At 35.9% G+C, this 27,908-nt stretch overlaps 1 protein-coding gene across 2 annotated transcripts; it reads right to left on the reverse strand.

Moving 5' to 3' along the window:
* Positions 1-1,715: 1,715 nt before the first annotated feature.
* Positions 1,716-27,112, reverse strand: LOC110288018 (vomeronasal type-2 receptor 116-like). Of its 2 annotated transcripts, none has more exons than XM_085842314.1 (6): positions 26,818-27,112; positions 23,683-23,974; positions 21,150-21,962; positions 19,298-19,525; positions 6,969-7,092; positions 1,716-2,884 (listed from the first exon to the last, which is right to left on the reverse strand). In XM_085842314.1, exons 1-6 carry the CDS (start codon positions 27,012-27,014, stop codon positions 2,130-2,132), a joined length of 2,409 nt encoding a protein of 802 aa, XP_085698440.1. In that variant the 5' UTR covers positions 27,015-27,112; the 3' UTR covers positions 1,716-2,129. The 2 variants fall into 2 exon arrangements, with proteins under 2 accessions (XP_085698440.1, XP_085698439.1); XM_085842313.1 differs by having other exon boundaries at positions 1,716-3,034.
* Between the last annotated feature and the right edge of the window lie 796 nt (positions 27,113-27,908).

Raw genomic sequence — 27,908 nt, forward strand, 5'->3', positions numbered from 1 at the left:
ATATGTTTATATTATAAATGTATATTATATGTTTATATTATTTACATATTATAATTTTATATATTAGATATTATAATTATATATTTGTATATTTATATTATTTTATATTAAATATTTATATATAAATTGAAGAACACACACACATATATATATACACACACACATATATATATACATATATATATGTATACATATATATATATATCAAAGAAGTGACAGTAAGTTTTTAAAAGTTTTTATAAGACACTATTGCCTATTCTCGCAAAATTTTCTGACAGGACCCTGATATAGCTATCTCTTGTGAGGCTATATCAGTGCCTAGCCAATCCAGAAGTGGATGCTCAATTACATGTATTGTATGGAACACAGGGCCCCCAATGGAGGAGCTAGAGAAAGTACCCTAGGAGCTGAAGGGGTCTGCAACCCTATAGACAGAACAACAATATGAACTAATCAGGACCCCCAGAGCTCATGTGTTTAGCTGCATATATAGCAGAAGAGGAAAGGCCCTTGATCTTGTGAAGATTAAATGCCCCAGTAGAGGGGAATGCCAGGGTCTGGAAGCAGGAGTGGGTGGGTTGGGGAGCAGGGTGGTGAGATTATATAGGGCATAGTATTTGCAATGTAAATGAAGAAAATTTCTAATAAAATAATTAAAAAATTAAAAAAGAATAAATTCTTGAAGAATTCCATTAAACCGTAGTTTGAATATCAAATCTTTCTTTGCAACAATGCTATCTTCCATGAATTTTCAATGATTAAAATGTGGATGTTAATGAAGAATGTGTTCATTAAAGGGACATTGCTAATGATCATATTTCTATGAAGACTGACTTAAGGAAGTGATTGTTTTTGCTAATGAATTTTAGACCCCTTTGTTTTCCCATTTAGTAGTGAGAATTGAAAAATGCGAAATATTTAGTGTAGCTGCAAACACTCAATTGTTTTGTTGAAAATGTTATTTTCTAGAAAGCAGCATAATTTAAACATCTGCCTCTCATTCTGTTTTTCAGAATTTTCCGAGTCCAGAAACTCAATCAGAACTGCACACAAAGGGCAATCTCTGAAAAAAAAATAGGTTCATGCAAATGTCAGTAGTTTTACCTATCCCTTCCATAACTACAATATAAATAGAATGATGACATATCTACAAGCTTATTATATTTCAGTTTTTTTTTATTTTTATTACTCAATTTTAATTTTTAGAGTCTAGTAGTTATCCCCCTCCTGGTCTGCCCCCCTGACTCTTCCTCATCTAACATCTCCTCCCCCATCTCCAAGATGATATCCCTACATCCCCAACGCCCAGCCCTCCCCAATCCCTGGGGACTTAAGTCTCTCTGGGGTTAGGTGTGTCTCTTCCACTGATGCTAGACCAGGCAGTCTTATGCTGCATATTTGTTGGGGGCTTCACATCAGCCAGTGTATTATCTCTGGTTAGAGGCTCAATGTCTGAGAGATCTTGCTTGTCCAGATTTGTTGAGAATGCTGGTGTTTCTATGGGTCAACCTCCTCAGCTTCTTAGAACTATTTCCAATTCATCCACAGAGTCCCTGGGTTTCTGAACATTGTTGGATATAATAGATTTGTATTTGACAGCAGAAAAGGAACATTTCCTCCTTAGACTATTGGCCAATAGCTTGAAGAACAGAATAAAAAACGGCAGTATTTTGTTATGTGTGTGCTCTTACTGGAAATCAGAAAATATGTTCTGATTTCATCTTTGCTGATTATTTAGTTAGTCTGTGTTTCTCATTGATTAATTGATTTGGTAAATGGTTTCTATGTGTAACACTTTCTGTCCTAGATCTCATTTTTCTACATGAAGTGGTGGATTCAACTGCCTTATCAAAATTTTTTTGGAAGTTACCAGAGGGAAATCTCCATGAAAGCAAAATGATGAATAAAATTGTAATAATTAGAGAGTTTAGTTCTCTGAGAAGAAATGAAGCAAGTGAATGGGTGCAAGATTTTATGGACACTGTTCAGAAGTTCAGTAGATATGATACTTCCTGATATTACTAGAGCAAACAGTGAAAGTGATTCTAAAACTAGACACATGGACTATAACCCAATATTTGGTGGTTATGTACCAACTTTACATTTGAAAGAATTCCTGAAATATTTGTTCAGAAATATGATTTTTCCCTGATCTTTTGGGTAGAATTTCTCTCTGGTCGCATTAAAATGATATAAATCTTGGGTACAAAAATACATCCAAGCATCCCTGCACTGGATGACAAGATGGAGAAGATCTCCACAGCAACCATGACCTTGCCCTTGGTGCTATGGTAGACAGGGAGGAAGGTGACCCAGACACTGAAGAACACTAGCATGCTGAAGGTCAAGAACTTGGCTTCATTAAATGTGTCAGGTAGATTCTTGACCAAGAAAGCCACAGAGAAGCTTCCAAGTGCCAGGCAGGCCAAATATCCCAGGATACAGTAGAATGCAGTAACTGAGCCCTTGTTGCACACAATGATGATGTGGCCATGGAGAGTGTGTTCATCAATATCAACAAAGGGAGGAGAAACTGCTAGCCAGATTGCACACAAAACACATTGGAGTAGGGAACATATGGGAATAATGTAGTTGGGTGTCCCTGATACCAGGAAGTTTCTCAATCTTCTTCCTGGGTCTGTGACTTTGAAAGCCAGAACCACAGTGACTGTTTTGGCCAGAACTGAGGAAACAGCCACAGTGAATCCTATTCCAAATGTGATTTGCTGTAAGACACAGGTGGCTCTGTTTGGAAGGCCAATGAAGAAAAAGGAGCACAGAAAACAGAACATGAGTGACATGAGTAATAGGTAGCTGAGGCTTCTGTTATTGGCCTTCACAATAGCAGTGTCATGGTGCTTCACAAAGACACAAATTACCACAGCTGTGAATGCAGAGAAACAGAAGGCCATTAAGGCAAGTGCCATCCCCAAGTTGTCTTCATAGCTTAGAAAGGTGACACCTTTCTGAATACATTTGTTCTGTTCAGTGTTGGCATAGTGGTATTCTGGACAATTCACACATTGGTCCATATCTGATTTCAAAAGGAAAGCTTAGTTAGGTCTGCTTTAGAAATTTTAATGTCAGGGTATTTCAAGTAAGGGTAATGAAAGAAGCCTTGAAATGCTGCCTTTGATGCTGATAATGTAATGTGAAGGATATTGCTGCTGAGCATCCCTTTCAATTCATAATGTTCATAATGATTTAAAGGAAATAAAACCAAGCAATTTTTTAATTCGTCTACTTAACTTGATTGTATCATTTATGATGTTATTATAAAGGGGGTTGTGGGGTGTGGGGGGTGAGAGGGGAACCAAGCCCTGAAGACCAGTATAAAGAATACAAACAGGCAACTTCAGGTAATAAGAGTATGGGTGGACCCACCAAAATGTACCAGGGACTTGGGAGGTCAGAGACCTTATATTTAATATACTACAGTAGAAAGAGGGAACATATAGAGCCCACCTCCAGCGGGAAGACAGGACATCACGTGAATGATGGGGTTCCCATCCCATAGTCACATCTCTGACCCATAATTGTTCCTGTCTGAATGCAAGGATGAAATGGAGAGAAGCCTGAGGAAAAGAATTTCCAATGACAGGCCCAAAGTGGGATATAGGTCAAGAGGAGGTCCTATGGCTTCACATTTTACTGAGGCTCTGGAGCACTCACAAAAAGGATCTATCATGACTGCCCTCCTAAATAGACTTATTTGCACCCAACCAATGGACAGAAGCAACTAACCCCTGTATTAGGGAAGGCTGAAAGTAGTTGAGGAGTAAGGTGATCTTGCAGGCAGACCAGCAGTCTCAATTAATCTTGTCCCCAGAAATTTCTCAAACAATGTACCACCAAACAGACACCATACACCAGCTGATATGGGTCCCTCAATACAGTAAAGGGCTTCTGTGTCTGTGTTCATTCAGAGAAGATGCAACTAACCCTCAAAGACTGAAGGCCCCAGGGATTTTAGAGGTCAGGTGGTGTGGGGTATTGGTCTATGCACAGACAGCCTGGTCTCCAGTCAAGCTCAGATGCTGAACCCTGGGACTTGGTGGTCATAATTTACCTACATAGGAGGGAAGGAGTTCTCTCATGGTCCTGGAACTATGGCTCCTGCCTAAGTTACCTTCCACTACAGCCCCCACAAGAGAAACAAGGCTAGAAGTCATGTATGCAATATTCCAAGCTTTTGACCTTCAGGCTAAACTCCTCCCCAGTCACCTAGCAACAGAAAAGATATCATATTTTAAAAGGGGCTGATTGGCCACTCCTTGTCCTCTCTCTCTCACTCCTTTGTTCTTGCTCTTACTTTCCTCTCACTCTCTCCCTCTTACTCTCTCTTTTTTTCTAGTCACCCCCCCTACATTGTTTCTTTCTCTTGGCCTTTTTACAATAAAGCTCTAAAAGCATAGACAGTCTCTGATCATCAAGGCGGTACTCACTCTTGCCAGTGTGGGAACATGTCTTCCATCTTCCTTCTCTCTCATAACCGCGAGGCTACAGTTTATTTTCCCAAGGACCCCAGGTTGGGCTTCCCCTTGTCCATCGCCTGTTGAATGAGTTAGAGGCTTGGATTCCCACCCAGTTCTGAATGGAAAGTGTCTGGCAGCCCTCCCATGTCTGCCTGTCCAGGGCATAAGTGGAACTCTAGGGGGACATGGGTCCTCACTCACTCCTCTTTTCCCATGCCCCCTTTTATTTCCTATATGGTGGTGTGGAGGATGGGGGTTCAACATGAAGACAGGTTGGGTTGGGAGCAGGTGTGGGATGTGGAGTATTCAGTCGGTGCATGGGGGGATGGGGAATGGAATATGAAATGTAAAAAATAAGTAAAACAATAAAGTTATCAGAAAGCAAAGATTTCCTAAGCCATTTTTTGGTCCTATGTTAACATCAAGTAGATTATTTAATTCAGAGAAGATACATTCATAAACTACAACGTGGTTGGGTATATTGTATAAATTCAAAACCCTATACTCACTGTTTTCTGAGATCACTGACTCTTTTCTGAATTCATTCCCTATGACACATTGAGACTCTGACTTCTACTGGGAAAAGATGTATAATAACTACTGGAGAATTTACTAGTTCATACTTGTTGACACAGAAACAACACAAAATTGAACAAGTAGGCTGTATGTATATGTACATACTTATATGTGTGAGTTCATGTGAAGGTAGATATTGCATTATTGTATTTAAGAGATTCCTGTCATAAGTCATAGGAAGAAGTTGGAATATGAGAGGAAATATAATGTTTATGTTTGAATAGTAAAAATTATTAATGAAATAAGCCCTAAGATGTTTCCTCATCTGGCAATAATTAATCAAAAGTTCTGGTTATTGTTCATGAGGTGCACTAATTTTAGCACTGAAGGAAAAATATCTCTGTAGATATTTTGCACTAAAAGATCCTTCTCCTTGATTCCTTCTTCATATGGAAAGCTGAGCACTTTAATCCTTGCCTCACCTCCATTCTTATGAGAAACAAGGATGAAATCAGTGTTGAGAAACAGAATGAGCAAAATAGAAGAGGAATCCTCTGGAAAGTGTGGTAACCCAGGTGGTTTGCATTAAGAAATTATACTCCATTCTAAAATGGTAATCCCCAACATGGTAACAACATGAATAGTGATTGTAATTGCACTTAATTTCCAAGTCATTTCAGAGAATGTTGATGTGCTTCCTTGGTTTTCAGAATTCTTATCTACAACAATGCATTTGTGGACAGATATTATTTGATAAGTTGCCTAAGAGCCTAAAAAGTTGGATTAGATATAAATAGAATATGTTGTTCTACCAGACAATCTGAGTTCAGATGCCAGTACCCATGACAGATATCTCACAAGTAAATATAAATTTAATGACAGCAGTATTATTTGCTCATATGTGCACCTGTATATGTGATATCCACTCCACACACATGAGCAATTAATGCAATAAAATATTTTATGGAATTTTTGTATTTAATTTTGATGTATGTATTAATTTTCATTATGTCTAAAACAATTTCGTATACTTTAAATTAGTTTTCAAGCACTGTATATGTTAAAATGTATGACTTCAAAAGACAGCTTAGTAGATTGCTTGGTTTCACTCCATGCATCATGGGAAATAACTTAAACTGTAACCCTTAACAATAAATGATTTAACTGTTTAACTGTCTCACAGGCATAATTTGTCTTTTAAGAATTTTAATTTATTATGTAGAAGGAAAGGCAAAATATTTGAAAAGGTAACCATAAACTTATAGCATTTTGCCAACCCTAAAAAATTATCTTAACAATGGGTGTAGTATGTAATATATTGAATATGAGTCTCATGGTATATTCCCATTCTTAGATCAACTCTTGTCCCCTACATCCTGGATTCTTACTTCATCTGGTTTGAACATGGCCCTCTTAATATCACATACTTAGCATTTTTTCATAAATTTGCAAATACTTTTGTCTTCCATAGTAATCTTACCGAGAACATGGATTTGCACCTAGTTGTCTTATGATCTAATCCAGTAGATTAAATGTAATATTCAGTTCTTCATGGGCTCTTATATGTACATGGTGTGCATAATCATATTTAGTATAGATAGAATCATGAAAAATGACTAAATCAATACTAACAAAATTCGTGACTAATATCTTAATGTACATGTAGTTTTTTAATAGATCATCTCTTTGGAAAATCTTGTGCAGAATTCCTGCAAATTGCAGTTATATTTTCTAAAGTGTTTTCTTTGTGAAATATAATCTACCATGAATTTTCCATGAGTCAATATGTGGGTCAAGGCACCACGCATATTTGTTTGCTTTTGCAAGGTTTTGTTAAGGATTGTTGTATCTACAAGTAGTAAAATTGATAAGTAATATACTTTATATCTGCAGTTGCCTTTTAGCTGACTTCATTATTCCAGGGTGATGCAAGAGAAATACATATCTTCAGGATTTATCAGAGTAGCAAACACTCACTTGTCTCATTAGAAATTTCATTTTCAGGGCAGGGACTACAAACAAAACAGCAGGCTGCCATTCCCTCCTTCCATAATCTTCTGAATCCAGGATTACAATCTGCACTGCACACAGAGGATGGCATCTGAGAAAAATTAGACACATAGTGATAATGAGTTTTAGAAGGTTCTTTTATGTTTTAGATTAGCACTTTAAGATTTCAATAAGCTCATTTTATTCACACAATCTGATTGACATGTATTTGTTTGTTTCTTTGTGTGTGTTTTGAGGCAGGGTTTCTCTGTGTAGCCCTGGCTTTCCTGGAACTCACTTTGTAGACCAGGCTGGCCTCAAACTCAGAAATCCACCTGCCTCTGCCTCCCAAGTGCTGCGATTAAAGGTGTGTGCCACCACCGCCAGGCCCCTGATTGACATTTTACAATGTCCATTATTTAATGGCCAGAAATAAATATTGGAAATGCATTGAAGAAATGTTGCATAGTATCTGAGTGTCTAGTAATTTAGGAAAAATTGCTGATATTGAGTTGTATGTGAAAACTACAACCTGATATTTTTTAGTTAATTATTTTCAACTTGGTACTAAGTGCTATGGACAGAGGAAACTTAATTGAACTACAGCCAACAGTAGCCTGTCCTCATATCTTTGAAGCATTTTCTTCTGTTGTAATCGATATAAGAATGCCCATCTTACTGTAGGCAGTTGAGCCAGTAAGTAGTGTACTTTTCAGATCTCTTGTGGAAAACAAAACAAAACAAAACAAAAAAACAAAAAAAAACAAAACAAAACAAAACAGCCTAACGTAATTTTGGCAGTTTTTTTTCTATTAATGGGAGAATCAGTAAAATGTTTTGGGAAATTGATATTAAAAGATTTTGCCTTGTCTTATCATAAAGAAAAACATCTATTCTTTAGTTCCAGTTTCCTGATATCCACACTTGTTCTTCTATAACTATAAGCCATATGTCAAATCACACTTTCCTCCTCACTTTCCTTATTATCAATGTTTAATTAAAGCAACAGAGAAGCAAGTGAGTATTTGAAGAAATTTGAAATAGGAAAAAATATGTCCTTCAGTCACAGAAAACAAATATGACCTCAAATAAATTACTGTTGCAAAGCATGAGAAAATGTATATAAAAAAACAGTAGAGTATGCAGACACTGGTTCAATATATTTGGAGATGATAAATTATTCCATAGCGACCTTGAATATGGAGTATTCCATGATGTCAAAATGCTCTACAGTGGCTTCAAATATTGGAAAAAGCTGGATAAATATTATATTGTTTAAAGTTAATTGAAGATTTGAAGGATTCTTTCTATGTTTTTGATAATGTAGAAAACGGTCTTACACTTTCCCATCAAAGATAAGAGTATATTTCTCCCACCCATCATTTATTTCCTTTTTCTTTCTTTCTTTCTTTCTTTCTTTCTTTCTTTCTTTCTTTCTTTCTTTCTTTCTTTCTTTCTCTCTCTCTCTCTCTCTCTCTCTCTCTCTCTCTCTCTCTCTCTCTCTCTCTCTCTCTCTCCTTCCTTCCTTCCTTCCTTCCTTCCTTCCTTCCTTCTTTCCTTCCTTTCTTTCCTTCCTTCCTATTTTTCTTTTTTTTATTATTTAATTTGGTTTTTCGAGACAGGGTTCTCCTGTATAGACTTGGTTATCCTGGAACTCACTTTGTAGACCAGGCTGGCCTCGAAATCAGAAAGTTGCTTGCCTCTGCCTCCCAAGTGCTGGGATTATAGGTGTGTGCCACCATGCCTGGCTCCCATCATTTTCTTTAACTGTACATTAACCCTTTGTTATATTTGAAGACTATTTTGAGTTAGAGTATGAAAAGTCTGCATACTTTTGCATTTTATGATAATTTATCTTAAGGTAGTGTCTCCATATCACATATGACTGTTTTGGACTCACAATATAGGGTAGACTGGGACAAAACAGACAGAGATTTTCTGGTTTTGTTTCTAAAGTGCTTGGATGAAAACATGAATCACAAAAACAACCTGACATTATTTCTGACTTTCATAGATAAAATTTCCTCTGCATGTATTATAGTATTGTAAATAGTATTGTGAAAGAAAATGTTCTAATATCAATATAGGTGCCTTCTGTTCTATCACTATTTTTGTTTCTTTATCTATGAATTAATGTTGGAGTTGGCTAAGAGCAATTTCTGAAGGTTTTTTGGAAAATAATGTAATTCTATATTTTGTCGTGTATTGCATTTGATGGAACTGCATATATTGAAGTATGCTTGCATCCCTGAAATAAATTCTTCCTTAGAGGAAGAAAACATTGGGAGGGAAAAAATAGGAGAAGAATCAGTTATGGTAGAGATGGAAGATGTATACAGAGGTCAGGAAATTGAACAGAGGTCTATAACAATCAGGGATGGGGTTTTTGGTTAGCAACCAGAGAGTCCCAGATCCCAGGAAATCAAGAGCATCCCAGGAAACAACAGGGATGACATTAGCTGAAATATCCCAGAATCATGAGGAAAAGTCTGTTGATACCATATCCAGAGGTTAGGCATGCCCCCCCAGTTGAGGAATAGGGCCACCCACACATCTACAAAATTTAACCCAGAATTGTTCCTGTCTAATAGAAATAATGGGGCAAATAGTAGAACAGAGACAGAAGGAAAGGAAACAGAGAGACTACACCACCTGAAGATACATCCCAAATGCAGTCACCACACCCAGACTCTATTGTGGATGGCAAGAAGTGTTTACACACAGTAAATACAGCTATCTGATACAGGTATGTCCTGAGAGGCTCTGCCAGATCCTGACCAATACAGATATGGATGCTCACAGTCAAGCATTGAACTGAGTACAGGGACCCCAATGGAGGTGTTAGGGGAAGGACTGAAGGAGTTAAAGTTTCCTATCTGGCATCAATGGGAGGGGAGTCCTTTGGTTCTGTGAAGTCTTGATGCCCCAGTGTAGAAGAATGCTTAGGTGCTGAGGACGGAGTGGATAGTTGGGTGGGAGAGCACCCTCATAGAAGAAGGGTTAGGGGGAATGGTATAGTGGGTTTGCAGAAGGGAAACAGGGTAAAGGAGGAACATGTAAAATGTAAATAAATGAAATCTCCAATTTAAAAAACTGAAAAAAAAAGCCACAAATAGCAAAATCACAATAAAAATGGGAGTATAATTCATGGGTAGCTTTTAGCCTAACACATACTAGGTTCAATCTTCAACTCTAAGAATGTAATAAACAACAGTAAAATAAGAGCAGTTTTGTTGTTATTGTTGTTGTTGTTTTGATAAGGCTTCATATGTCTTACTTTAATTAAGCCAAAGTCAGCTGGGCAGTGGTGGCACACAACTTTAATCCCAGCACTTGGGAGGCAGAGCAGGCAGATTTCTGATTTTGAGGACATCATGGTCTACAGAATTACTTCCATGACAGCCTGATAATAAAACTAGTTTTTATTTTGTTTTGTTTTGATTTTATTTTTTTTTTGTTTTTGATTTTTTTTGGCTTTAGTCTCTTTTATACCATTTGAATGTTGGTACATGATTGCAAAATTTTCCCATAAAAGCCCTACTATATATCAGGCCCTATTGAAGGCACAAAGTAAAAAGTAATAAAGTTGTGTGTATGTATATGTATTATTATATATATATGTATATATATATGTATATATACATATATATAATAAACTTGCTATTTACTTTCTGTTTCTTCATATGAAATATTAAAGTATACTGCAATAAATGATACTTATATTTTCATGCAGTGTGCCATATAGATACATATAAGGGGTATCTAACACTTATTTATTGTCCTGTAGTGCTTTCTAAATATTTTATAAGTAGCATAGCTCCAAAAATAACAATTTTCAGAGTGAAAGATAAAGAGTTGACAAAAATCCAAAGTAGAAATATAATGAGCAAGCCAGGATTATCAGCAGTTGTGGAGGTGAATTAACTGATTAGTTTGCAAGCAAAACTGAGAATTGGTCTCATCCCACAAACCTCAAGAAATTCTGTCTACAATAGATGGAGTAGTCAAGTGGAAGCAATGAGCTGGTCTCATTTGGGCTCAAATATCAATGTGATTGTATTTTCACACTTTTGCTCCCAAGTATTGAGTACATTCAGTTTATATAAGATTAATTTCCTTGTAGGGGAACAGGGCATTTGTGAGTCACAAAAAATTTCCCACTGACCTTTGTATTTGGTAATTATGTTATGGTTAATCAATGATAAGAGAAGATACCAACAGACAGCTTCTGGGACAGGTGGGAGCCACAGAGCTGCTGAGGCAGCACCCTTTTGGGGCCGCAGCTTCTGTGACCTGCGAAAAGCAACACAGCATCTGGGATAGGTCCTGTTTTGGGCCTTCTTCTTCTGCCAGGAGGAGGTCCAAACACCAGATATCTGTGCACCTTCCCTGTAAGAGGAGAGCTTGCCAGCAGAGAGTGCTCTAACCACTGACACTCAGAGGACTGAGCCTGTCTCCCAGGTCTGCTGATAGACGTTAATCAGAATCACCAGAAGAACAGTCTCTAAACAGAGAAAACTATAACAACTAACTCCAGAGATTACTAGATGGCAAAAGGAAAACATAAGAATCTTACTAACAGAAACCAAGACCACTCACCGTCATCAGAACCCAGCACTCCCACTTCGCCCAGTCCAGGGTACCCCAACACACCCGAAAATCTAGACCTGGATTTAAAAGCATATCTCATGATGATGGTAGAGGACATCAAGAAGGACTTTGATAACTCACTTAAAGAATTACAGGAGAACATTGCTAAAGAGTTACTACTCCTTAAAGAAAAACAGGATAACACAATCAAACAGGTAGAAGTCCTTAAAGAAAAACAGGAAAAGACAACCAAATAGATAGAAGTCCTTAACGAAAAACAGGAAAACACATCCAATTAGGTGATGGAAATGAACAAAACCATACTAGACCTAAAAAGGGAAGTAGACACAATAAAGAAAACCCAAAATGAGGCAACACTGGAGATAGAAACCCTAGGAAAGAAATCTGGAACCATAGACGCCAGCATCAGCAACATAATACAAGAGATGGAAGAGAGAATCTCAGGTGCAGAAGATTCCATAGAGAACATCGGAACAACAATCAAAGAAAATGGAAAATGCAAAAAGATCCTAACTCAAAACATCCAGGAAATCCAGGACACAATGAGAAGACCAAACCTACGGATAATAGGAGTGGATGAGAATGAAGATTTTCAACTCAAAGGACCAGCAAACATCTTCAACAAAATTATAGAAGAAAACTTCCCAAATCTAAAGAAAGAGATGCCCATGAACATACAAGAAGCCTACAGAACTCCAAATAGACTAGACCAGAAAAGAAATACCTCCCGAGACATAATAATCAGAATAACAAATGCACTAAATAAAGATAGAATACTAAAAGCAGTAAGAGTAAAATGCCAAGTAATATATAAAGGCAAGTCTATCAGAATTACACCAGATTTTTCACCAGAGACTATGAAAGCCAGAAGATCCTGGACAGATGTTATACAGACACTAAAAGAACACAAATTCCAGCCCAGGTTACTATACTCAGCCAAACTCTCAATTAACATAGATGGAGAAACCAAAATATTCTACGACAAAACAAAATTCACACATTATCTTTTCACAAATCCATCCCTTCAAAGGATAATAACAGAAAACAAACCAATACAAGGACGGGAACAACGCCCTAGAAAAAACAAGAAGGTAATCCCTCAACAAACCTAAAAAAAGACAGCCACAAGAACAGAATGCCAACTTTAATAACAAAAATAACAGGAAGGAACAATTTCTTTTCTTAATATCTCTTAATATCAATGGACTCAACTCCCCAATAAAAAGACATAGACTAACAAACTGGCTACACGAACAAGACCCAACATTTTGCTGCTTACAGGAAACTCATCTCAGAGAAAAAGATAGACACTACCTCAGAATGAAAGGATGGAAAACAATTTTCCAAGCAAATGGTATGGAGAAACATGCTGTAGTAGCCATTCTAATATCTGATAAGATTGACTTCCAACCCAAAGTCATCAGACACGAAAGGGAGGGGCACTTCATACTCATCAAAGGTAAAATCCTCCAAGAGGAACTATCAATTCTGAATATCTATGCTTCAAATACAAGGGCAGCCACATTCATTAAAGAAACTTTAGTAAAGCTCAAAGCACACATTGCACCTCACACAATAATAGTAGGAGACTTCAACACACCACTTTCACCAATGGACAGATCATTGAAACAGAAACTAAACAGGGGCACAGTGAAACTAACAGAAGATATGAATCAAATGGATCTGGCAGATATCTACAGAACATTCTATCCTAAAACAAAAGGATATACCTTCTTCTCAGCACCTCACGGTACCTTCTCCAAAATTGACCACATAATTGGTCACAAAATAGGCCTCAACAGATACAAAAATATTGAAATGGTCTCATGCATCCTATCAGATCACCATGGACTAAGGCTGAACTTCAATAACAAAATAAATAATAGAAAGCCAACATTCACGTGGAAACTGAACAACACTCTTCTCAATGATACCTTGGTCAAGGAAGGAATAAAGAAAGAAATTAAGGACTTCTTAGAGTTCAATTAAAAATGAAGCCACAACATACCCAAACTTATGGGACGCAATGAAAGTATTTCTAAGAAGAAAACTCATAGCTCTGAGTGCCTCCAAAAAGAAACTAGAGAGAGCACACATTAGCAGCTTGACAACACACCTAAAAACGCTAGAACAAAAGGAAGCAAATTCACCCAAGACGTGTAGAGGGCAGGAAATAATCAAACACAGGGGTGAAATCAACCAAGTGGAAACAAGAAGAACTATTCAAAGAATCAACCAATCAAGGAGCTGGTTCTCTGAGGAAATCATCAAGATAGATAAACCCTTAGCCAGACTCACTAGAGGACACAGGGAAAGAATTCTAATTAACAAAATGAGAAATGAAAAAGGAGACATAACAACAGATCCTGAAGAAATCCAAAACACCATCAGATCCTTCGACATAAGGCTATCCTCAACAAAACTGGAGAACTTGGATGAAATGGAGAAGTTTCTAGACAGATACCAGGTACCAAAGTTGAATCAAGATCAGGTTAATGATCTAAACAGCCCTACATCCCCCAAAGAAATAGAAGCAGTCATTAATAGTTTCCCAACCAAAAAAAGTCCAGGACCAGATGGGTTTAGTGCAGAGTTTTTTCAGACCTTCAAAGAAGATCTAATCCCAGTTCTTCACAAATTATTCCACAAAATAGAAACAGAAGGTACTCTACCCAACTCATTCTATGAAGCCACAATTACTCTGATACCTAAACCACAAAAAGACTCAACAAAGATAGAAAATTTCAGACCAATATCCCTTATGAATATTGATGCAAAAATCCTAAATAAAGTTCTTGCTAACCGAATCCAAGAACACATCAAAACAATCATCCATCCTGACCAAGTAGGTTTCATCCCAGGGATGCAGGGAGGTTCAATATACGGAAATCCATCAATGTAATCCAGTATATAAACAAACTCAAAGACAAAAACCATATGATCATCTCGTTAGATGCGGAAAAAGCATTTGAAAAGATCCAACACCCATTAATGATAAAAGTCCTGGAAAGATGAGGAATTCAAGGCCCATACCTAAACATGATAAAAGCAATCTACAGCAAACCAGTAGCCAACATCACAGTAAATGGTGAGAAGCTTGAAGCAATCCCACTAAAATCAGGGACTAGAAAAGGCTGTCCACTCTCTCCATACCTATTCAACATTGTACTTGAAGTCCTAGCCAGAGCAAATCGACAACAAAAGGAGATCAAAGGGATACAAATTGGAATAGACGAAGTCAAAATATCACTTTTTGCAGATGATATGATAGTATATATAAGTGACCCTGAAATTTCCACCAGAGAACTCCTTAACCTGATAAACACCTTTGGTGAAATAGCTGAATATAAAATTAACTCAAACAAGTCAATGGCCTTTCTCTACACAAAGAATAAACAGGCTGAAAAAGAAATTAGGGAAACAACACCCTTCTCAATAGTCACAAATAATATAAAATATCTTGGCGTGACTCTAACAAAGGAAGTGAAAGATCTGTATAATAAAAACTTCAAGTCTCTGAAGAAAGAAATTATAGAAGATCTCAGAAGATGGAAAGATCTCCCATGCTCATGGATTGGCAGGATCAACATTGTAAAAATGGCTATCTTGCCAAAAGCAATCTACAGATTCAATGCAATCCCCATCAAAATTCCAACTAAATTCTTCAACGAATTAGAAAGTGCAATCTGCAAATTCATCTGGAACAACAAAAAAACCTAGGATAGCAAAAACTCTTCTCAAGGATAAAAGAACCTCTGGTGGAATCACCATGCCTGACCTAAATCTTTATTACAGAGCAATTGTGATAAAAACTGTGTGGTAGTGGTATAGTGACAGATAAGTAGACCAAAGGAATAGAATTGAAGACCCAGAAATGAAGCCACACACCTATGGTCACTTGATCTTCGACAAGGGAGCTAAAACCATCCAGTGGAAGAAATACAGCATTTTCAACAAATGGTGCTGTCACAACTGGCTGTTATCATGTAGAAGAATGAGAATTGATCCATTACTATCTCCTTTTTATAAGGTCAAATCTAAGTGGATCAAGGAACTTCACATAAAACCAGAGACAGTGAAACTTATAGAGTAGAAAGTGGGGAAAAGCCTTGAAGAGATGGGCACAGGGGAAAAATTCTTGAATAGAACAGCAATGGCTTGTGCTGTAAGATCGAGAATTGACCAGTGGGACCTCATAAAGTTGCAAAGCTTCTGCAAGGCAAAAGACACCGTCAATAAGACAAAAAGACCACCAACAGTTTGGGAAAGTATTTTTACCTATCCTAAATCAGATAAGGGACTAATATCCAATATATATAAAAGGAACTCAAGAAGGTGGACTCCAGAAAATCAAATAACCCCATTAAAAAATGGGGCTCAGAACTAAACAAAGAATTCTCACCTGAGGAATACCGAATGGCAGAGAAGCACCTGAAAAACTGTTCAACATCCTTAATCATCAGGGAAATGCAAATCAAAACAGCCCTGAGATTCCACCTCACACCAGTCAGAATGGCTAAGATCAAAATTTCAAGTGACAGCAGATCCTGGCTAGGATGTGGAGAAAGAGGAACACTCCTCCATTTTTGGTGGGATTGCAAGCTTGTACAACCACTCTGGAAATCAGTCTGGCGGTTCCTGATAAAATTGGATATTTTACTACGGGAGGATCCAGCAATAACGCTCCTGGGCATATATCCAGAAGATGTCCCAACCGGTAAGAAGGACACATACTCCACTATGTTCATAGCAGCCTTATTTATAATAGCCAGAAGATGGAAAGAACCCAGATGCCCCTCAACAGAGGAATGGATACAGAAAATATCGTACAGTTACACAATGGAGTAATATTCAGCTATTAAAAAGAATGAATTTATGAAATTCCTAGCCAAATGGATGGACCTGGAGGGCATCATCTTGAGTGAGGTAACACAATTCCAAATGAACTCACACAATATGTATTCACTGATAAGTTGATATTAGCCCAAAACTTAGGATACCCAAGATATAAGATACAATATGCTAAACGCATGAAACTCAAGAAGAATGAAGACCAAAGTGTGGACACTGTGCCCCTTCTTAGAATTGGGAACAAAACACCCATGGAAGGAGTTACAGAGACAAAGTTTGGAGGTGTGATGAAAGGATGGACCATCTAGAGACTGCCATATCTAGGGATCAATCCCATAATCAGCTTCCAAACGTTGATACCATTGCATACACTCGCAAGATTTTGCTGAAAGGACCCAGATATAGCTGTCTCTTGTGAGACAATGCCGGGGCCTAGCAAACACAGAAGTGGATGCTCACAGTCAGCTATTGGATGTATCACAGGGCTCCCAAAGGAGAAGCTAGAGAAAGTACCCAAGGAGCTAAAGTGATCTGCAACCCTATAGTTGGAACAACATGATGAACTAACTAGTACCCCGGAGCTCTTGTCTCTAGCTGCATATGTATCGAAAGATGGCCTAGTCGGCCATCACTGGAAAGAGAGGCCCATTGAACTTGCCAACTTTATATGCCCCAATACAGGGGAATGCCAGAGCCAAAAGAATGAGAATGGGTGGGTAGAGAATTGGGATGGGGTATGGGGGACTTTTGGGGTAGCATTGAAAATGTAATTGAGGAAAATACATAATAAAAAAAATAAAATAAAAAGATACCAACAGTGTTTGACTACCAGATTCTTGTGTTTTGGCTTGCTTTGAAAAGGACAGTCTATTTCAGGGTGTTTGTGTTGATTTCCCATTGACATATAACATCACTTTGTACAAGAATTCCTTTTGCAGTTCAACATTAATAGTTTATAGGCGAGTCTTCTTATGTTTGTTCACATGCAAATGTGGAATAAATAATTTGTATCAGTAGTTCCAGATGTTCTGATTGTCGATTTGAGAGTTTGAATTATATTTTCAAAAAATAAAATATTCGTAGTCCTAAACTGGGAATAACTGTCACTCAATTGTCTATCACTTATTCATGCTTCACTCACTACTATTCATATGAGGTATGAAGTAGGATTTCGTGGTCTTTTCACCTAGCTCAATTTCATATGTCTAGTTACCATAATGTGTTATGAAAATTTTGTTCTATTACGATGGCTTAGTTTTGTTTAATCTTGTTTTGTTTTATTATTCTCCCATAAATCCTGTCATTTTCTAATGAGTGACATAAAGTGGATGTGATGAAAAAGGAAGGAAATAGGAATATTAACTATGATATATTTGCCAGTAGAACTGGCAATTGTACACATCCCAATAGAAGGAATTGAAACTGTAATTAGGATATATTATGTGAGAATAACAAGTTATTTTCAATAAATAAAACAATCAAAAATTTTAAAAAATCCTCCCTGTTCTCAGAGAATGATCTTTCTGTTGTGTGTTGTGTTTTATTGGTAGGTGTTTTTGTCAAGAATATTTCCACACATATCCATCAAATATATTGTTCTTGAATGACCTTTTTCCCTCTTATTAAACATTATACTGTTTTTCTCCATTTTTTAATAAAGAAAAGTTCTCCTCTTGTATATGAATGTGTCTTCCTACCATCTGCAGGCTTCTTAGGAATGTGTTAATAAACATTTTTGTTGTCTTTGATTTCGTTTAGAGAATGTTAACAAAAAAGTTCAATTATAACTGAAAATTATTTGTTGCTTTTGTCTGGCTGCTGTTATTGCTGTACTTGAGGTGTGTAAATAGCCTTTATTTTTCCTGTTGTTCTAGTGCTGTCTATAGGTTCCTTTGACCTTCTGGTCACCTTATGTAAAAGAGTGAATGGATTCTTCAAATTTATTAAAAACTGATGTTTCTATGAATATGATTTTCTGTAATTGTGCTCATTAGTGAACGTGGTGAATATCCTTTTATTATATGGTAAACATTTTTGGATATAATGACAAGGGTTAGCAATTATGACTATTGGTGTTTCATAACTGTAACATTAGCCTCTTTCATATCAATACCTGTTCCAGAAGTTTAAGGTAAGGGAGGAGATTGCTGTTTCATTAGAGCAATTATGTGAAGAAAATTTTGTTTAATTTAAAGGAAAGAATATCTAACAGCGGTGATGAACAGTTTTTTTTTAATTATTAAATTTCAAAAAATGGTTCTGATATGACAAAGGTATATTTTATGCATGTTTGAAATCTTCAAATAATTGGTAAAAATGTGAAAAATGAAAAAAAGAAATATAGCAAACACAAAAGTGTATGCTCACAGTCAGCTATTGAATGGATCACAGTGCCCCCAATGGAGGAGCTAGAGAAAGCACCCAAGGAACTAAAGGGAACTGCAACCCTATAGGTGGAACAACAATATGAACTAACCAGTACCCCGGAGCTCTTGTCTCTAGCTGCATATGTATCAAAAGATGGCCTAATAGGCCATCACTTGAAAGAGAGGCCCATTGGACTTGCAAACTTTATATGCCCCAGTACAGGGGAACGGCAGGTCCAAAAAGGGGAAGTGGGTAGTTAGTGGAGTGTGGGGGTGGGTACGGGGGCCTTTTGGTATAGCATTGGAAATGTAAATGAGCTAAATACCTAATAAAAATGGGAAAAAAAGAAAAAAAAGAAATATCATACAGGAGAGTAGAAATAGTTTCCTTATGTGACTAAATTGTTCATTTCAATATGTTGCCGTGTATACATCTGACGCTGTTTACAGCTCTGTATTATATAAACCAGTAAGTTAGCACACACTTACATTTCTTCTTCCTGTGGCCAACTCAATCATGTCTACGTAAAAGTTAATGTGTCGACCATGTGGTAAATATGGGCTGAACTTTCCTAACTTTATCTTCATCCCAAGGTGTTGTGAGAGGTTCCCAAAGTGAATAATGTCATATTCATCCTGCATTATTACTCTTTGCTTCATAAACACTTTGTCCCCAAGAGAATTAGTGAAGTAGGTACTTCTTAGAAAGGAGTTTACCTAAAATACAAGCATTGCAGTATAATGTATATATCATTTCTTCAAGTCATAAAATTCATTCTGTTTTCATAGCAAAGGCACACATATTTAAAGAAAGAAAGAAAGAAAGAAACAAACAAAGAAAGAAAGAAACAAAGAAAGAAAGAAAGAAAGAAAGAAAGAAAGAAAGAAAGAAAGAAAGAAAGAAAGAAACAAAGAAAGAAACAAAGAAAGAAACAAAGAAAGAGAGGAATCACAACAAATGCAATTGCATAAATGAAATTATCACAATATTGCAAGAATGTCAGTTTTCTCAGCGAAAAATACCAAACACAAACGGAGAAAAATGCAGATCCAAACACAGGTATGCAACACACACACACCAAACACACACACACAAACATATAAATATACACACACACACTGAGAGAGGCTCACATCTTTTCTAAGTCACACATATAGTACAGGTATACATTTATTTACAAACAAATATACGTTCATGTTGAAGAACATATGTAAATATTCAGGCACATAAATGACAATCATATCCACACAAATAAAAACACAGATATGAAATCACACAAAGTAATACACTGGCATACATACAAGCACACACACAGACGTACACACACACAAACACACACACATACACAGAGAGAGAGAGAGAGAAGAGAGAGAGAGAGAGAGAGAGAGAGAGAGAGAGAGAGAGAGAGAGAGAGAGAGAGAGAGAGAGAGAGAGACTGGAAGCAAAACATGGAGAGAGGTATAAATATTTAAGGACCAGCCATGAACAATAATGACACACAGAGATTTTTATACTCACTCCTAAGGACAAAAAGGAAAGTAAAGGCCTTGCCAAGTACAAGGAAATAGGCAAACATATACTTATTAAAGCAGGTACAAATCTCTATAAGTACTTATAAACACTTACAAAATACATACATTGTACTCAATGAAACCTATTCTGACAAAACACCAAAGAAACATACACACATATATAAACTAACACTTATAGAAAGAAATTCCTACATAGAAAAAATTGTTGCTCACTTCCACTTTCATACAGAGAGATAAACATATATGTTGAAAGTAACACAAATATAAACATAGATACACAGAAAGAGTAGAAAATATACATATACTCAGTGAGAAGGATACATTCACACATATAAACACATTTCTACAGACAGAAATGAGTACCAACACTATTTCTTGTTTAGTTACTCTCAGAAAACCCAGAATGTTCTCCAGAGCCTACACTCTTGGCAGAATCACTGGATTACACTAATGAAAATAATTCCTCCAAATGATTTCCATATAATTGACAAATATAAATAAAACCCCATCTTCTAATCATGGAGAAAATTAATGAGGAAAGACTGTTTATATCCAATATTGGAAGGGGCATGCTAGTAGATATTTGGGTGCTTTGTATAAAACCACACATTTTCATTGCTAATCTGTGAATTATTTTTCCAATCACATTTTTAACAATCTATAGATTTGCTTTTGTTAAGGTGAAATGTTCAGGAACGTATCTATTTTGGAAAATATTTCTTATTTCTTCAAGTCTGGGCATCTAAAAGACTCTAAACAACTATGTAACTGAAGACACCAAACCTCGGCCAATAGAAGAAACTTTTACCTTCAAGCAGTGAGAACTGGCTCCTTTTCCATTGTCTATTGCCTGATTATCAGCCTGTTGCAGATTCATCTCGTGGAGGGCATGGGCTATGGCATGCACAGCATTGTATATGTTATGACTACCCTCACTAAAGGTCATGTCAAAATTCTCTTCCATTAGCCAATCAAATGAGGCATCAGATGAATTGTTCTTCAGTATTTTACAGTTAGATGCTAAGTCTTCATAGTTAAAATATTTCCACTCTGGCATTACTAGATATAAGTCTGTGTTTCTGAGATGCAACCATGTCTGTACAAAATTTTTAAAGCCAGAAATCTCACCATGGTGTGGTAGAAAAGTAAGTGATCCATAGAATGTGCCATGACTTATGTCTGTCTTACTGGTAGGGAAATTCCATTGTTTTGTGGTGATCCATATTCTCTGTAAAATGGGAGGTTCCAATATTCTGAAGATCAAATCAATGAAATTGTATGTTTCTCCATAAATGATAATAACATTTGTGGATGACATCAAAATTTGGTTGTAGTATATTTCAGTTTTTTGTGGAAATGAAACATCATCAACAGAGATCATTTTCACAAAGGCAAAGCAAATTTCCTTCTTTTCATTCTGTTTCTTTAACTCTAAAAGAAATTGGTTTCCTTGATCGTCATCTGGGATGACAATGCCAATCCAATTCCAGCTAAAGTAAAGTATGAAGGAGACCATTGCTAATGCTAGAGATGTGTCCTTTGGGGCCATCTGATAGAGATAGGGATATTGTTCATCATCACTGAAGATAGAATGGAAAGGTCCATAGGTAAGCTGAAGGAGCTACAACACAAAGAGCAGCATGAGGTGTGGTGCATGGGAAAATACTTGTAATCATATTTACCTGCAAACAGTTGATTACCTGTGTCTTTTTCTCCTATCTCCGATTCAAATTAGCAAATGTGGAAGCCTGGCACATCCAATTCTAATGGGAACAGCAAGCATAGCTGTTTGACAAAGATGTAACAAATGTATTCACATGTTATAATGACTGCCTTTCTGTCTTTCAGTTTTAGTGTTGATATGTGTGTTTCAAATGTTTGAAGGGATTTTTATACTTTTACAATTTGGGGATATTTGATTAATATGCCATAATCCATAAAAACTTCTAAGGTTGAAGAGGATAGTCCTGTACATAATACTGATACAGCATTTGGAAGAGATATTCTTATATTGCCCTACTTGACAGTAATATTGTACACTAGAAGTTGTGACTCACATAAAACTGCCAGAGATCTCCTTTTTAGGTTTTGTTCTGAATTACTCTGGCAATGTCTGCCTGTGTGTCTCCTCAGGAAACAGACAATAAAATCAAAGTGATTGTAAAAATATAAACTAGATTTTGCATCCTAAAAGTGTTAGCAGCAAATTGGATTAGAAAAAAACTTCTTACTATATACCCAGGTAATTCTGGTGCAAAATAATTGGGATTCATAAGTTGTAAATCTTGAGGAAAATATATAAAAATGAAGTTAGATTGAATGGTATTTTGTCCTCCTTAAAAAGTGATTATAATGTTTTAAAATCTTAATGTGGAAAAATATGGAAGAGTATGGTATTGGAACCCCATAACTTCTCTTTCTTAGAAAAGTTCACTTTTGAAGTTCTAATCTTGCATCTTACGATGTGGAAGCAAAATAAAAAACAAGATAAAACATAGCAATAAATTCTACAGAGTATATAATAATATTATATACTGATAATAATTTAACAATTTAAATTAATTATTTTAATAATATCATCATATTATTAAAGAAAATGATTTATTAAAGGTATAGCACTATGGGTGTGTACTTTTTTTCCAGGGATCTAATGTCAATTTAAATTCTGACTCTTAATAGTTGGTCATACACTCATAGGTAGTCAAATGACTAACTCCACAGACTGGATTGGAGCTTTTCATCCTTTCTTGTACCACTGAAATGTCATGAGTTGACAGATTAAGAATGGTATTTCATGCCTTTACAAATAAAAATACTTCAGATAGTTAAAGTTAGGTTATATAGAAAATGTTGGTAAAATTTATTTCTGTTCCATCACAGTTTATCTCTGATGACTAAACTTATAACACCACCATAATTCTATTATTTCATAGTTTACCAATGATACTTTAATCTTATAACCAAGATAAAGATAACACCTATCTGGGAACAGAAATAACATGCTCTATATTTTGGAAAAGCATGAACAAATCTCTGCTTGCTGAGATTGGTGTAAATAATGAAACACTCTGACTGACAGTTAGTCAAGGCTGTAAGATTCCTTCTACCACCATGCCAGACTCAATTCTCCATGGCCTTTTCTATTCTGTCTTGCTGGTATCTTTCTACTTCTGGTGGTAGCCCTTAGCAGAAGGCCTAACATGTTTCTTAATAGTAAGTATCCTGGAACTACCTAGATTGACCTAAGCATAAGTCCAACCGTATCCATTAACTTTCTTAATAGCTATCAAAGTCTCCCAAAGGGACATGATGTTAAGAATTCCTGTCTGATGATAACTCACACGTGGAGATAAGAAGCTGTCGAGGTTCTTCCAGATACTTAAAGATACCTCCCAATTGGGTCCTGAAAGCAGAAAGGAACACATACTCTCTTCATTACAGAAATAATTCGGGATAAGCCTTTTTTTATTATTATTAAATAAATATGGTGTAGGTATTACAGTTTCTCCATCACAATGGCCCAAAGTGTATCTTATAATCAAAGACATATTTGGTAAAAGATCAGGATTTTTGTTGATTTCATCCACTGCAAACACCAATGCCAAAGCATATTTGTGGTTTTTAGTTATTTTTCTGTAAAAGAGTACATTGTTTATTATGGACTGATGATTATACATGCATATTTGTACTCAATAGAAGCACTACTTTATACTGGAAGTTTCTGAATCTGACATCTAAGGACAGGAACAAATGGCTTTTGTTATAAGATTGGATTGAAAGATGGACCTGGAAAATAGAAAGCACTTTAAAAGTTCATGACAGTTTTGGTCCCATAAATAAGAGATGGTATTGACCTCATCCACAGAGATAATTTCCATTTTTGTTTTTGAGCGCTTGATCAGAAGGTAAAGAGAAAACAACAGATATTGACAAAACAGTAATTCTGATCATGTCTTCATTTTGAAATTATTAAACAATAAATAAATTTGTGATTAGAGCCACTGAGTTCATGGAATTTTCTTATGAAATTAACTGAATTTTTTAAGGAAATGAAACCATAGCCAGGAGTGGTGTCACACGTCTTTAATCCCACCACTTGGGATGCAGAGGCAGGTGGATTTCTGAGTTTGAGGCCAGCCTGGTCTACAAAGTGAGTTCCTGGAGAGTCAGAGATGTACAGAGAAACCCTGTCTCAAAAAAAGTAAGTAAGAAAGAAAGAAAGAAAGAAAGAAAGAAAGAAAGAAAGAAAGAAAGAAAGAAAGAAAAAAGAAAGAAAGAAAGTAAGAGAGAAAATCATGATTTATCAATGCATAATTGTCTCTATCTCTAGCAACATTTGATTCCTGTACTTATAATCACTTACAAGTAGTGGCCAAAATTCTTGACACATCCCTTCATATCTATCCTCGTGCTGTTATTTTTTTCAATCTTTTATTAAAAGAAAATATTTTCTAAAGATTTATTTTTAATTAAATTCAAATATCAAACATGAATTAGGTAATTGATACATGTCAATATTTAAGGTTTTATGTATTTATGCAAGGACTATTTAGGTTTGAAGATTTCAATACATCCACATGTTTTATAAGGTACTTCCCTGTAAACTATCCTCAATTCAAATGCACAGGTAGGCAGCAGTGGCAGGTGTTTAGTGCAGAGATTAAGGGCTTGTCACACCGCTGATGTATCATTCTCCTATTTCCTATTTACAAAAGAATGTGATATATATTCTCTCTGAGTATTTTATTCATTATAAATTAATTTCTAGGAAACATCTTTGACAACCTTTGTCATTACACTAAAACAGTACTAGTATCCTACTGAGAACTCGAAAAATAAGGAAATATCTGTGATATTTGTATATACCAGTATTATATGCTTATAATATGGAAGAGATTTTTTGTGTAAATTTATGGAATATATTCATTGTTTTTTTTTAAAGTGGACCACTAGACCATGGGAATGGAATAATATCATATTGGTTTTGTTTATGTTTTTGAAAAGAATAATATCTCCTGTTTTACACTTCTCATATCATATAATTTTATCAATAAACTCTATATGTAAACCTGCATATTTAATGATTAGAATGAAGTAAATTCAATCAGTCTTTCAGTAAAAATTATACAACTATTGTGTTTTCATTCTATACCCTATAAAATAGGTCATTTAGAATATTCTTTATTACCACACACACAAACATACAAATCTCAAATAAGTTTTACCAATATACAAAATTAATTTGAGAGTAGACATTGTACAATGCTCAAACTACTACCTATAACTGAAATTTAGGAAACATCAGTTACTTAAGATGTCTGTGTAGCCTAGTATTCTAAAGGGCTGTGTTTTAAAACAATGATCAGCAATTCACAAAAATTGGTATTGATACCACGTTGGTAACACGTGCACTAATATTTACTAAAATTATTGAAATAAGTCCCACAATATTTAGATATTTTAAAAGGGTCAGAGATTAACCAACTCATACATGAATGGAGAAGACATTTTTCTTAAATAATGACAAAAAAACACAAATAAAAAGCTTCTGTATCACTGTCCTCAAACGTTCCAACTATCCTACAATACAATTGTCACCCATGCCAGTGATATGGGACATAAAGAGTCACCACTGTTATTGATAGCCTGCCTATTCAAAGAATGTAATCATATCATTGGATTCCATATGTTCCAAATATGGTTTACTCTAAAGAGAGTGTGCCCAATTGAACTTTGCAAAACATAAAAGCCAGTGATTGTACATAAATAGTGTGAAGTACGAAGCCACAGTGCTTTTGGATTTTATCTTTTAAAACACTTCGATGTCTTGACCCCTAATGAGCTAAATATTCCTTGCTCATATACATACAAAGATATCCATCCAGGCATTCATATGAAGTAGGAATTTCTCAGTGTAAGTTTCTTCTCTTTCCAAACCTGATGAAGGTTTAGAAGTCAATAAGTGACCACATGCAATGGATTTGAGACAGTAAGTTTGTATGTATGTAAAGTTTTTGAAAACTACATGTGCCGTGAATATTACTGGAACCATAATATACTTTAGGAGCAACACACTTATGGAAGGACTGTCAGCAGAATTTATGACCATTTATTTACATGTACTTGGGATAAAACATAATGAAATATTGCAGGATAAATTTCAATAAGTCATCTCTGCCTCGAGTGCAATATAAACTGCCCAAAAGCAGGCTTTATGTTAAAGATCAATGTAGATATTCCTTTATTCCAGCGCTTCCAACCTTTAAATCAGAAGCCACCTGGAAGAAAACCAAAACCTCCATTGGATTTATTAAATGGATAAAATAGGATTAAATCTGTAAAGGAATTAAGGTTGTTTATTAGAGTTGAGACTTAGCACCAGGACAGAAGACTCAAGAATTTGCCTAATCTTCATCCTCAGAGCACTCAAGAAATATTTATATTCTCATTTCAATTTAAAATACAAATGTACTTACAGAACATTAAGAGTCTTGTTGAAATAATGATTATCAATGGGTTTCTGAACTGCTGCCAGGATGAAAGTACAAGTTAATCCCACAGGTTCATCATTTATTTCATCCAAATTTATTCTCCAAAAGCACCTGGGATCAATGAAATTGGCCATGAGAAGTGTAATATTAAGGAGGAAGAAGACACCCATGAAAATGATCATATTTTTCCTTCCTTAAACCTGGGCAGTGTGGATTGTGAAGTGCCATGCATATCTGCACATCAGATTTCTATCAGCTTTTATTTCTTTGGGCAAAAGAGATGTTTATTGCATATTCATGATTCATTTTATTTTTAGGTTTCTCCTGAGCCCTGGTAGAAACTTAAATACTTTCTTCCCTGGGGCTCTGCAACTGGTGTCCAGAGCCCATGGAATAAACACGTGTAGGTAAATTCTTCGGAGGATAATTCATTCTCAATCTCCATGATATCATTCATGTTTGTGTATCTGTGGAAGGAAGTCCCTGTGTTCAAATTTGTTCCTTGGAAAGTTTCAACAATCTGATTATGTGACCACAGTTAGAAATTATGTCAGTGGTTTGAATCAGATTCATAGTGACACATCCAGTACTAGCAAATCTGGAGCTACTGAGGACACAGGGGACACTGCATTACACAGTCCAAGTCATGGAGATGCAGTCTCATGTTTACAGTCACTGAGATCCACAGACCATGTAGAGTGTGGACTATGTCACTGAAGTGATAGATAAGAATATCTAAACAAGACATGTGCTTCCATTATCTTGAGAATCTATTAATAAATCAAATCCCAAGTATAGGTAATCCATCTCTATCTGAAATCATACATTCTTCACATTTCCAAAGTTAATTTACATGGTGAAAATTGAGTTTTAAAGGCTCAACAAGACCCAGAATATATGCCATGCTTTGTTCTTTATTTCCAATAAAACAAGAAGTCACCGTACCTTCCAAAAATTAATTAGTAATGAAAAATAATATTAATATTTGAATTCCAAACTATTATCTCCCTCCATGTGCTCAATATTTTTTCGACTTAATACTTAGGCTATCTATTCTCTCTCTCTCTCTCTCTGTC

The sequence above is a fragment of the Mus caroli genome, unplaced genomic scaffold (genome assembly GCF_978045245.1).
Source record: "Mus caroli unplaced genomic scaffold, Mus_caroli_1 scaffold_8, whole genome shotgun sequence".
Classification (NCBI taxonomy): domain Eukaryota; kingdom Metazoa; phylum Chordata; class Mammalia; order Rodentia; family Muridae; genus Mus; species Mus caroli.

What these genes read in the sequence shown, in the direction of transcription:
- LOC110288018 (XM_085842313.1), bottom strand. Translation starts at nt 27,014, where the DNA reads ATGATCATTTTCATGGGTGTCTTCTTCCTCCTTAATATTACACTTCTC. An exon ending in CCAGTTCTCACTGCTTGAAG is followed by an intron (nt 19,526 to 21,149) that starts GTAAAAGTTTCT and finishes CTTGTATTTTAG; the next exon opens with GTAAACTCCTTTCTAAGAAG. An exon ending in TGAAATTTCTAATGAGACAA is followed by an intron (nt 3,035 to 6,968) that starts GTGAGTGTTTGC and finishes TTTTGAAATCAG; the next exon opens with ATATGGACCAATGTGTGAAT.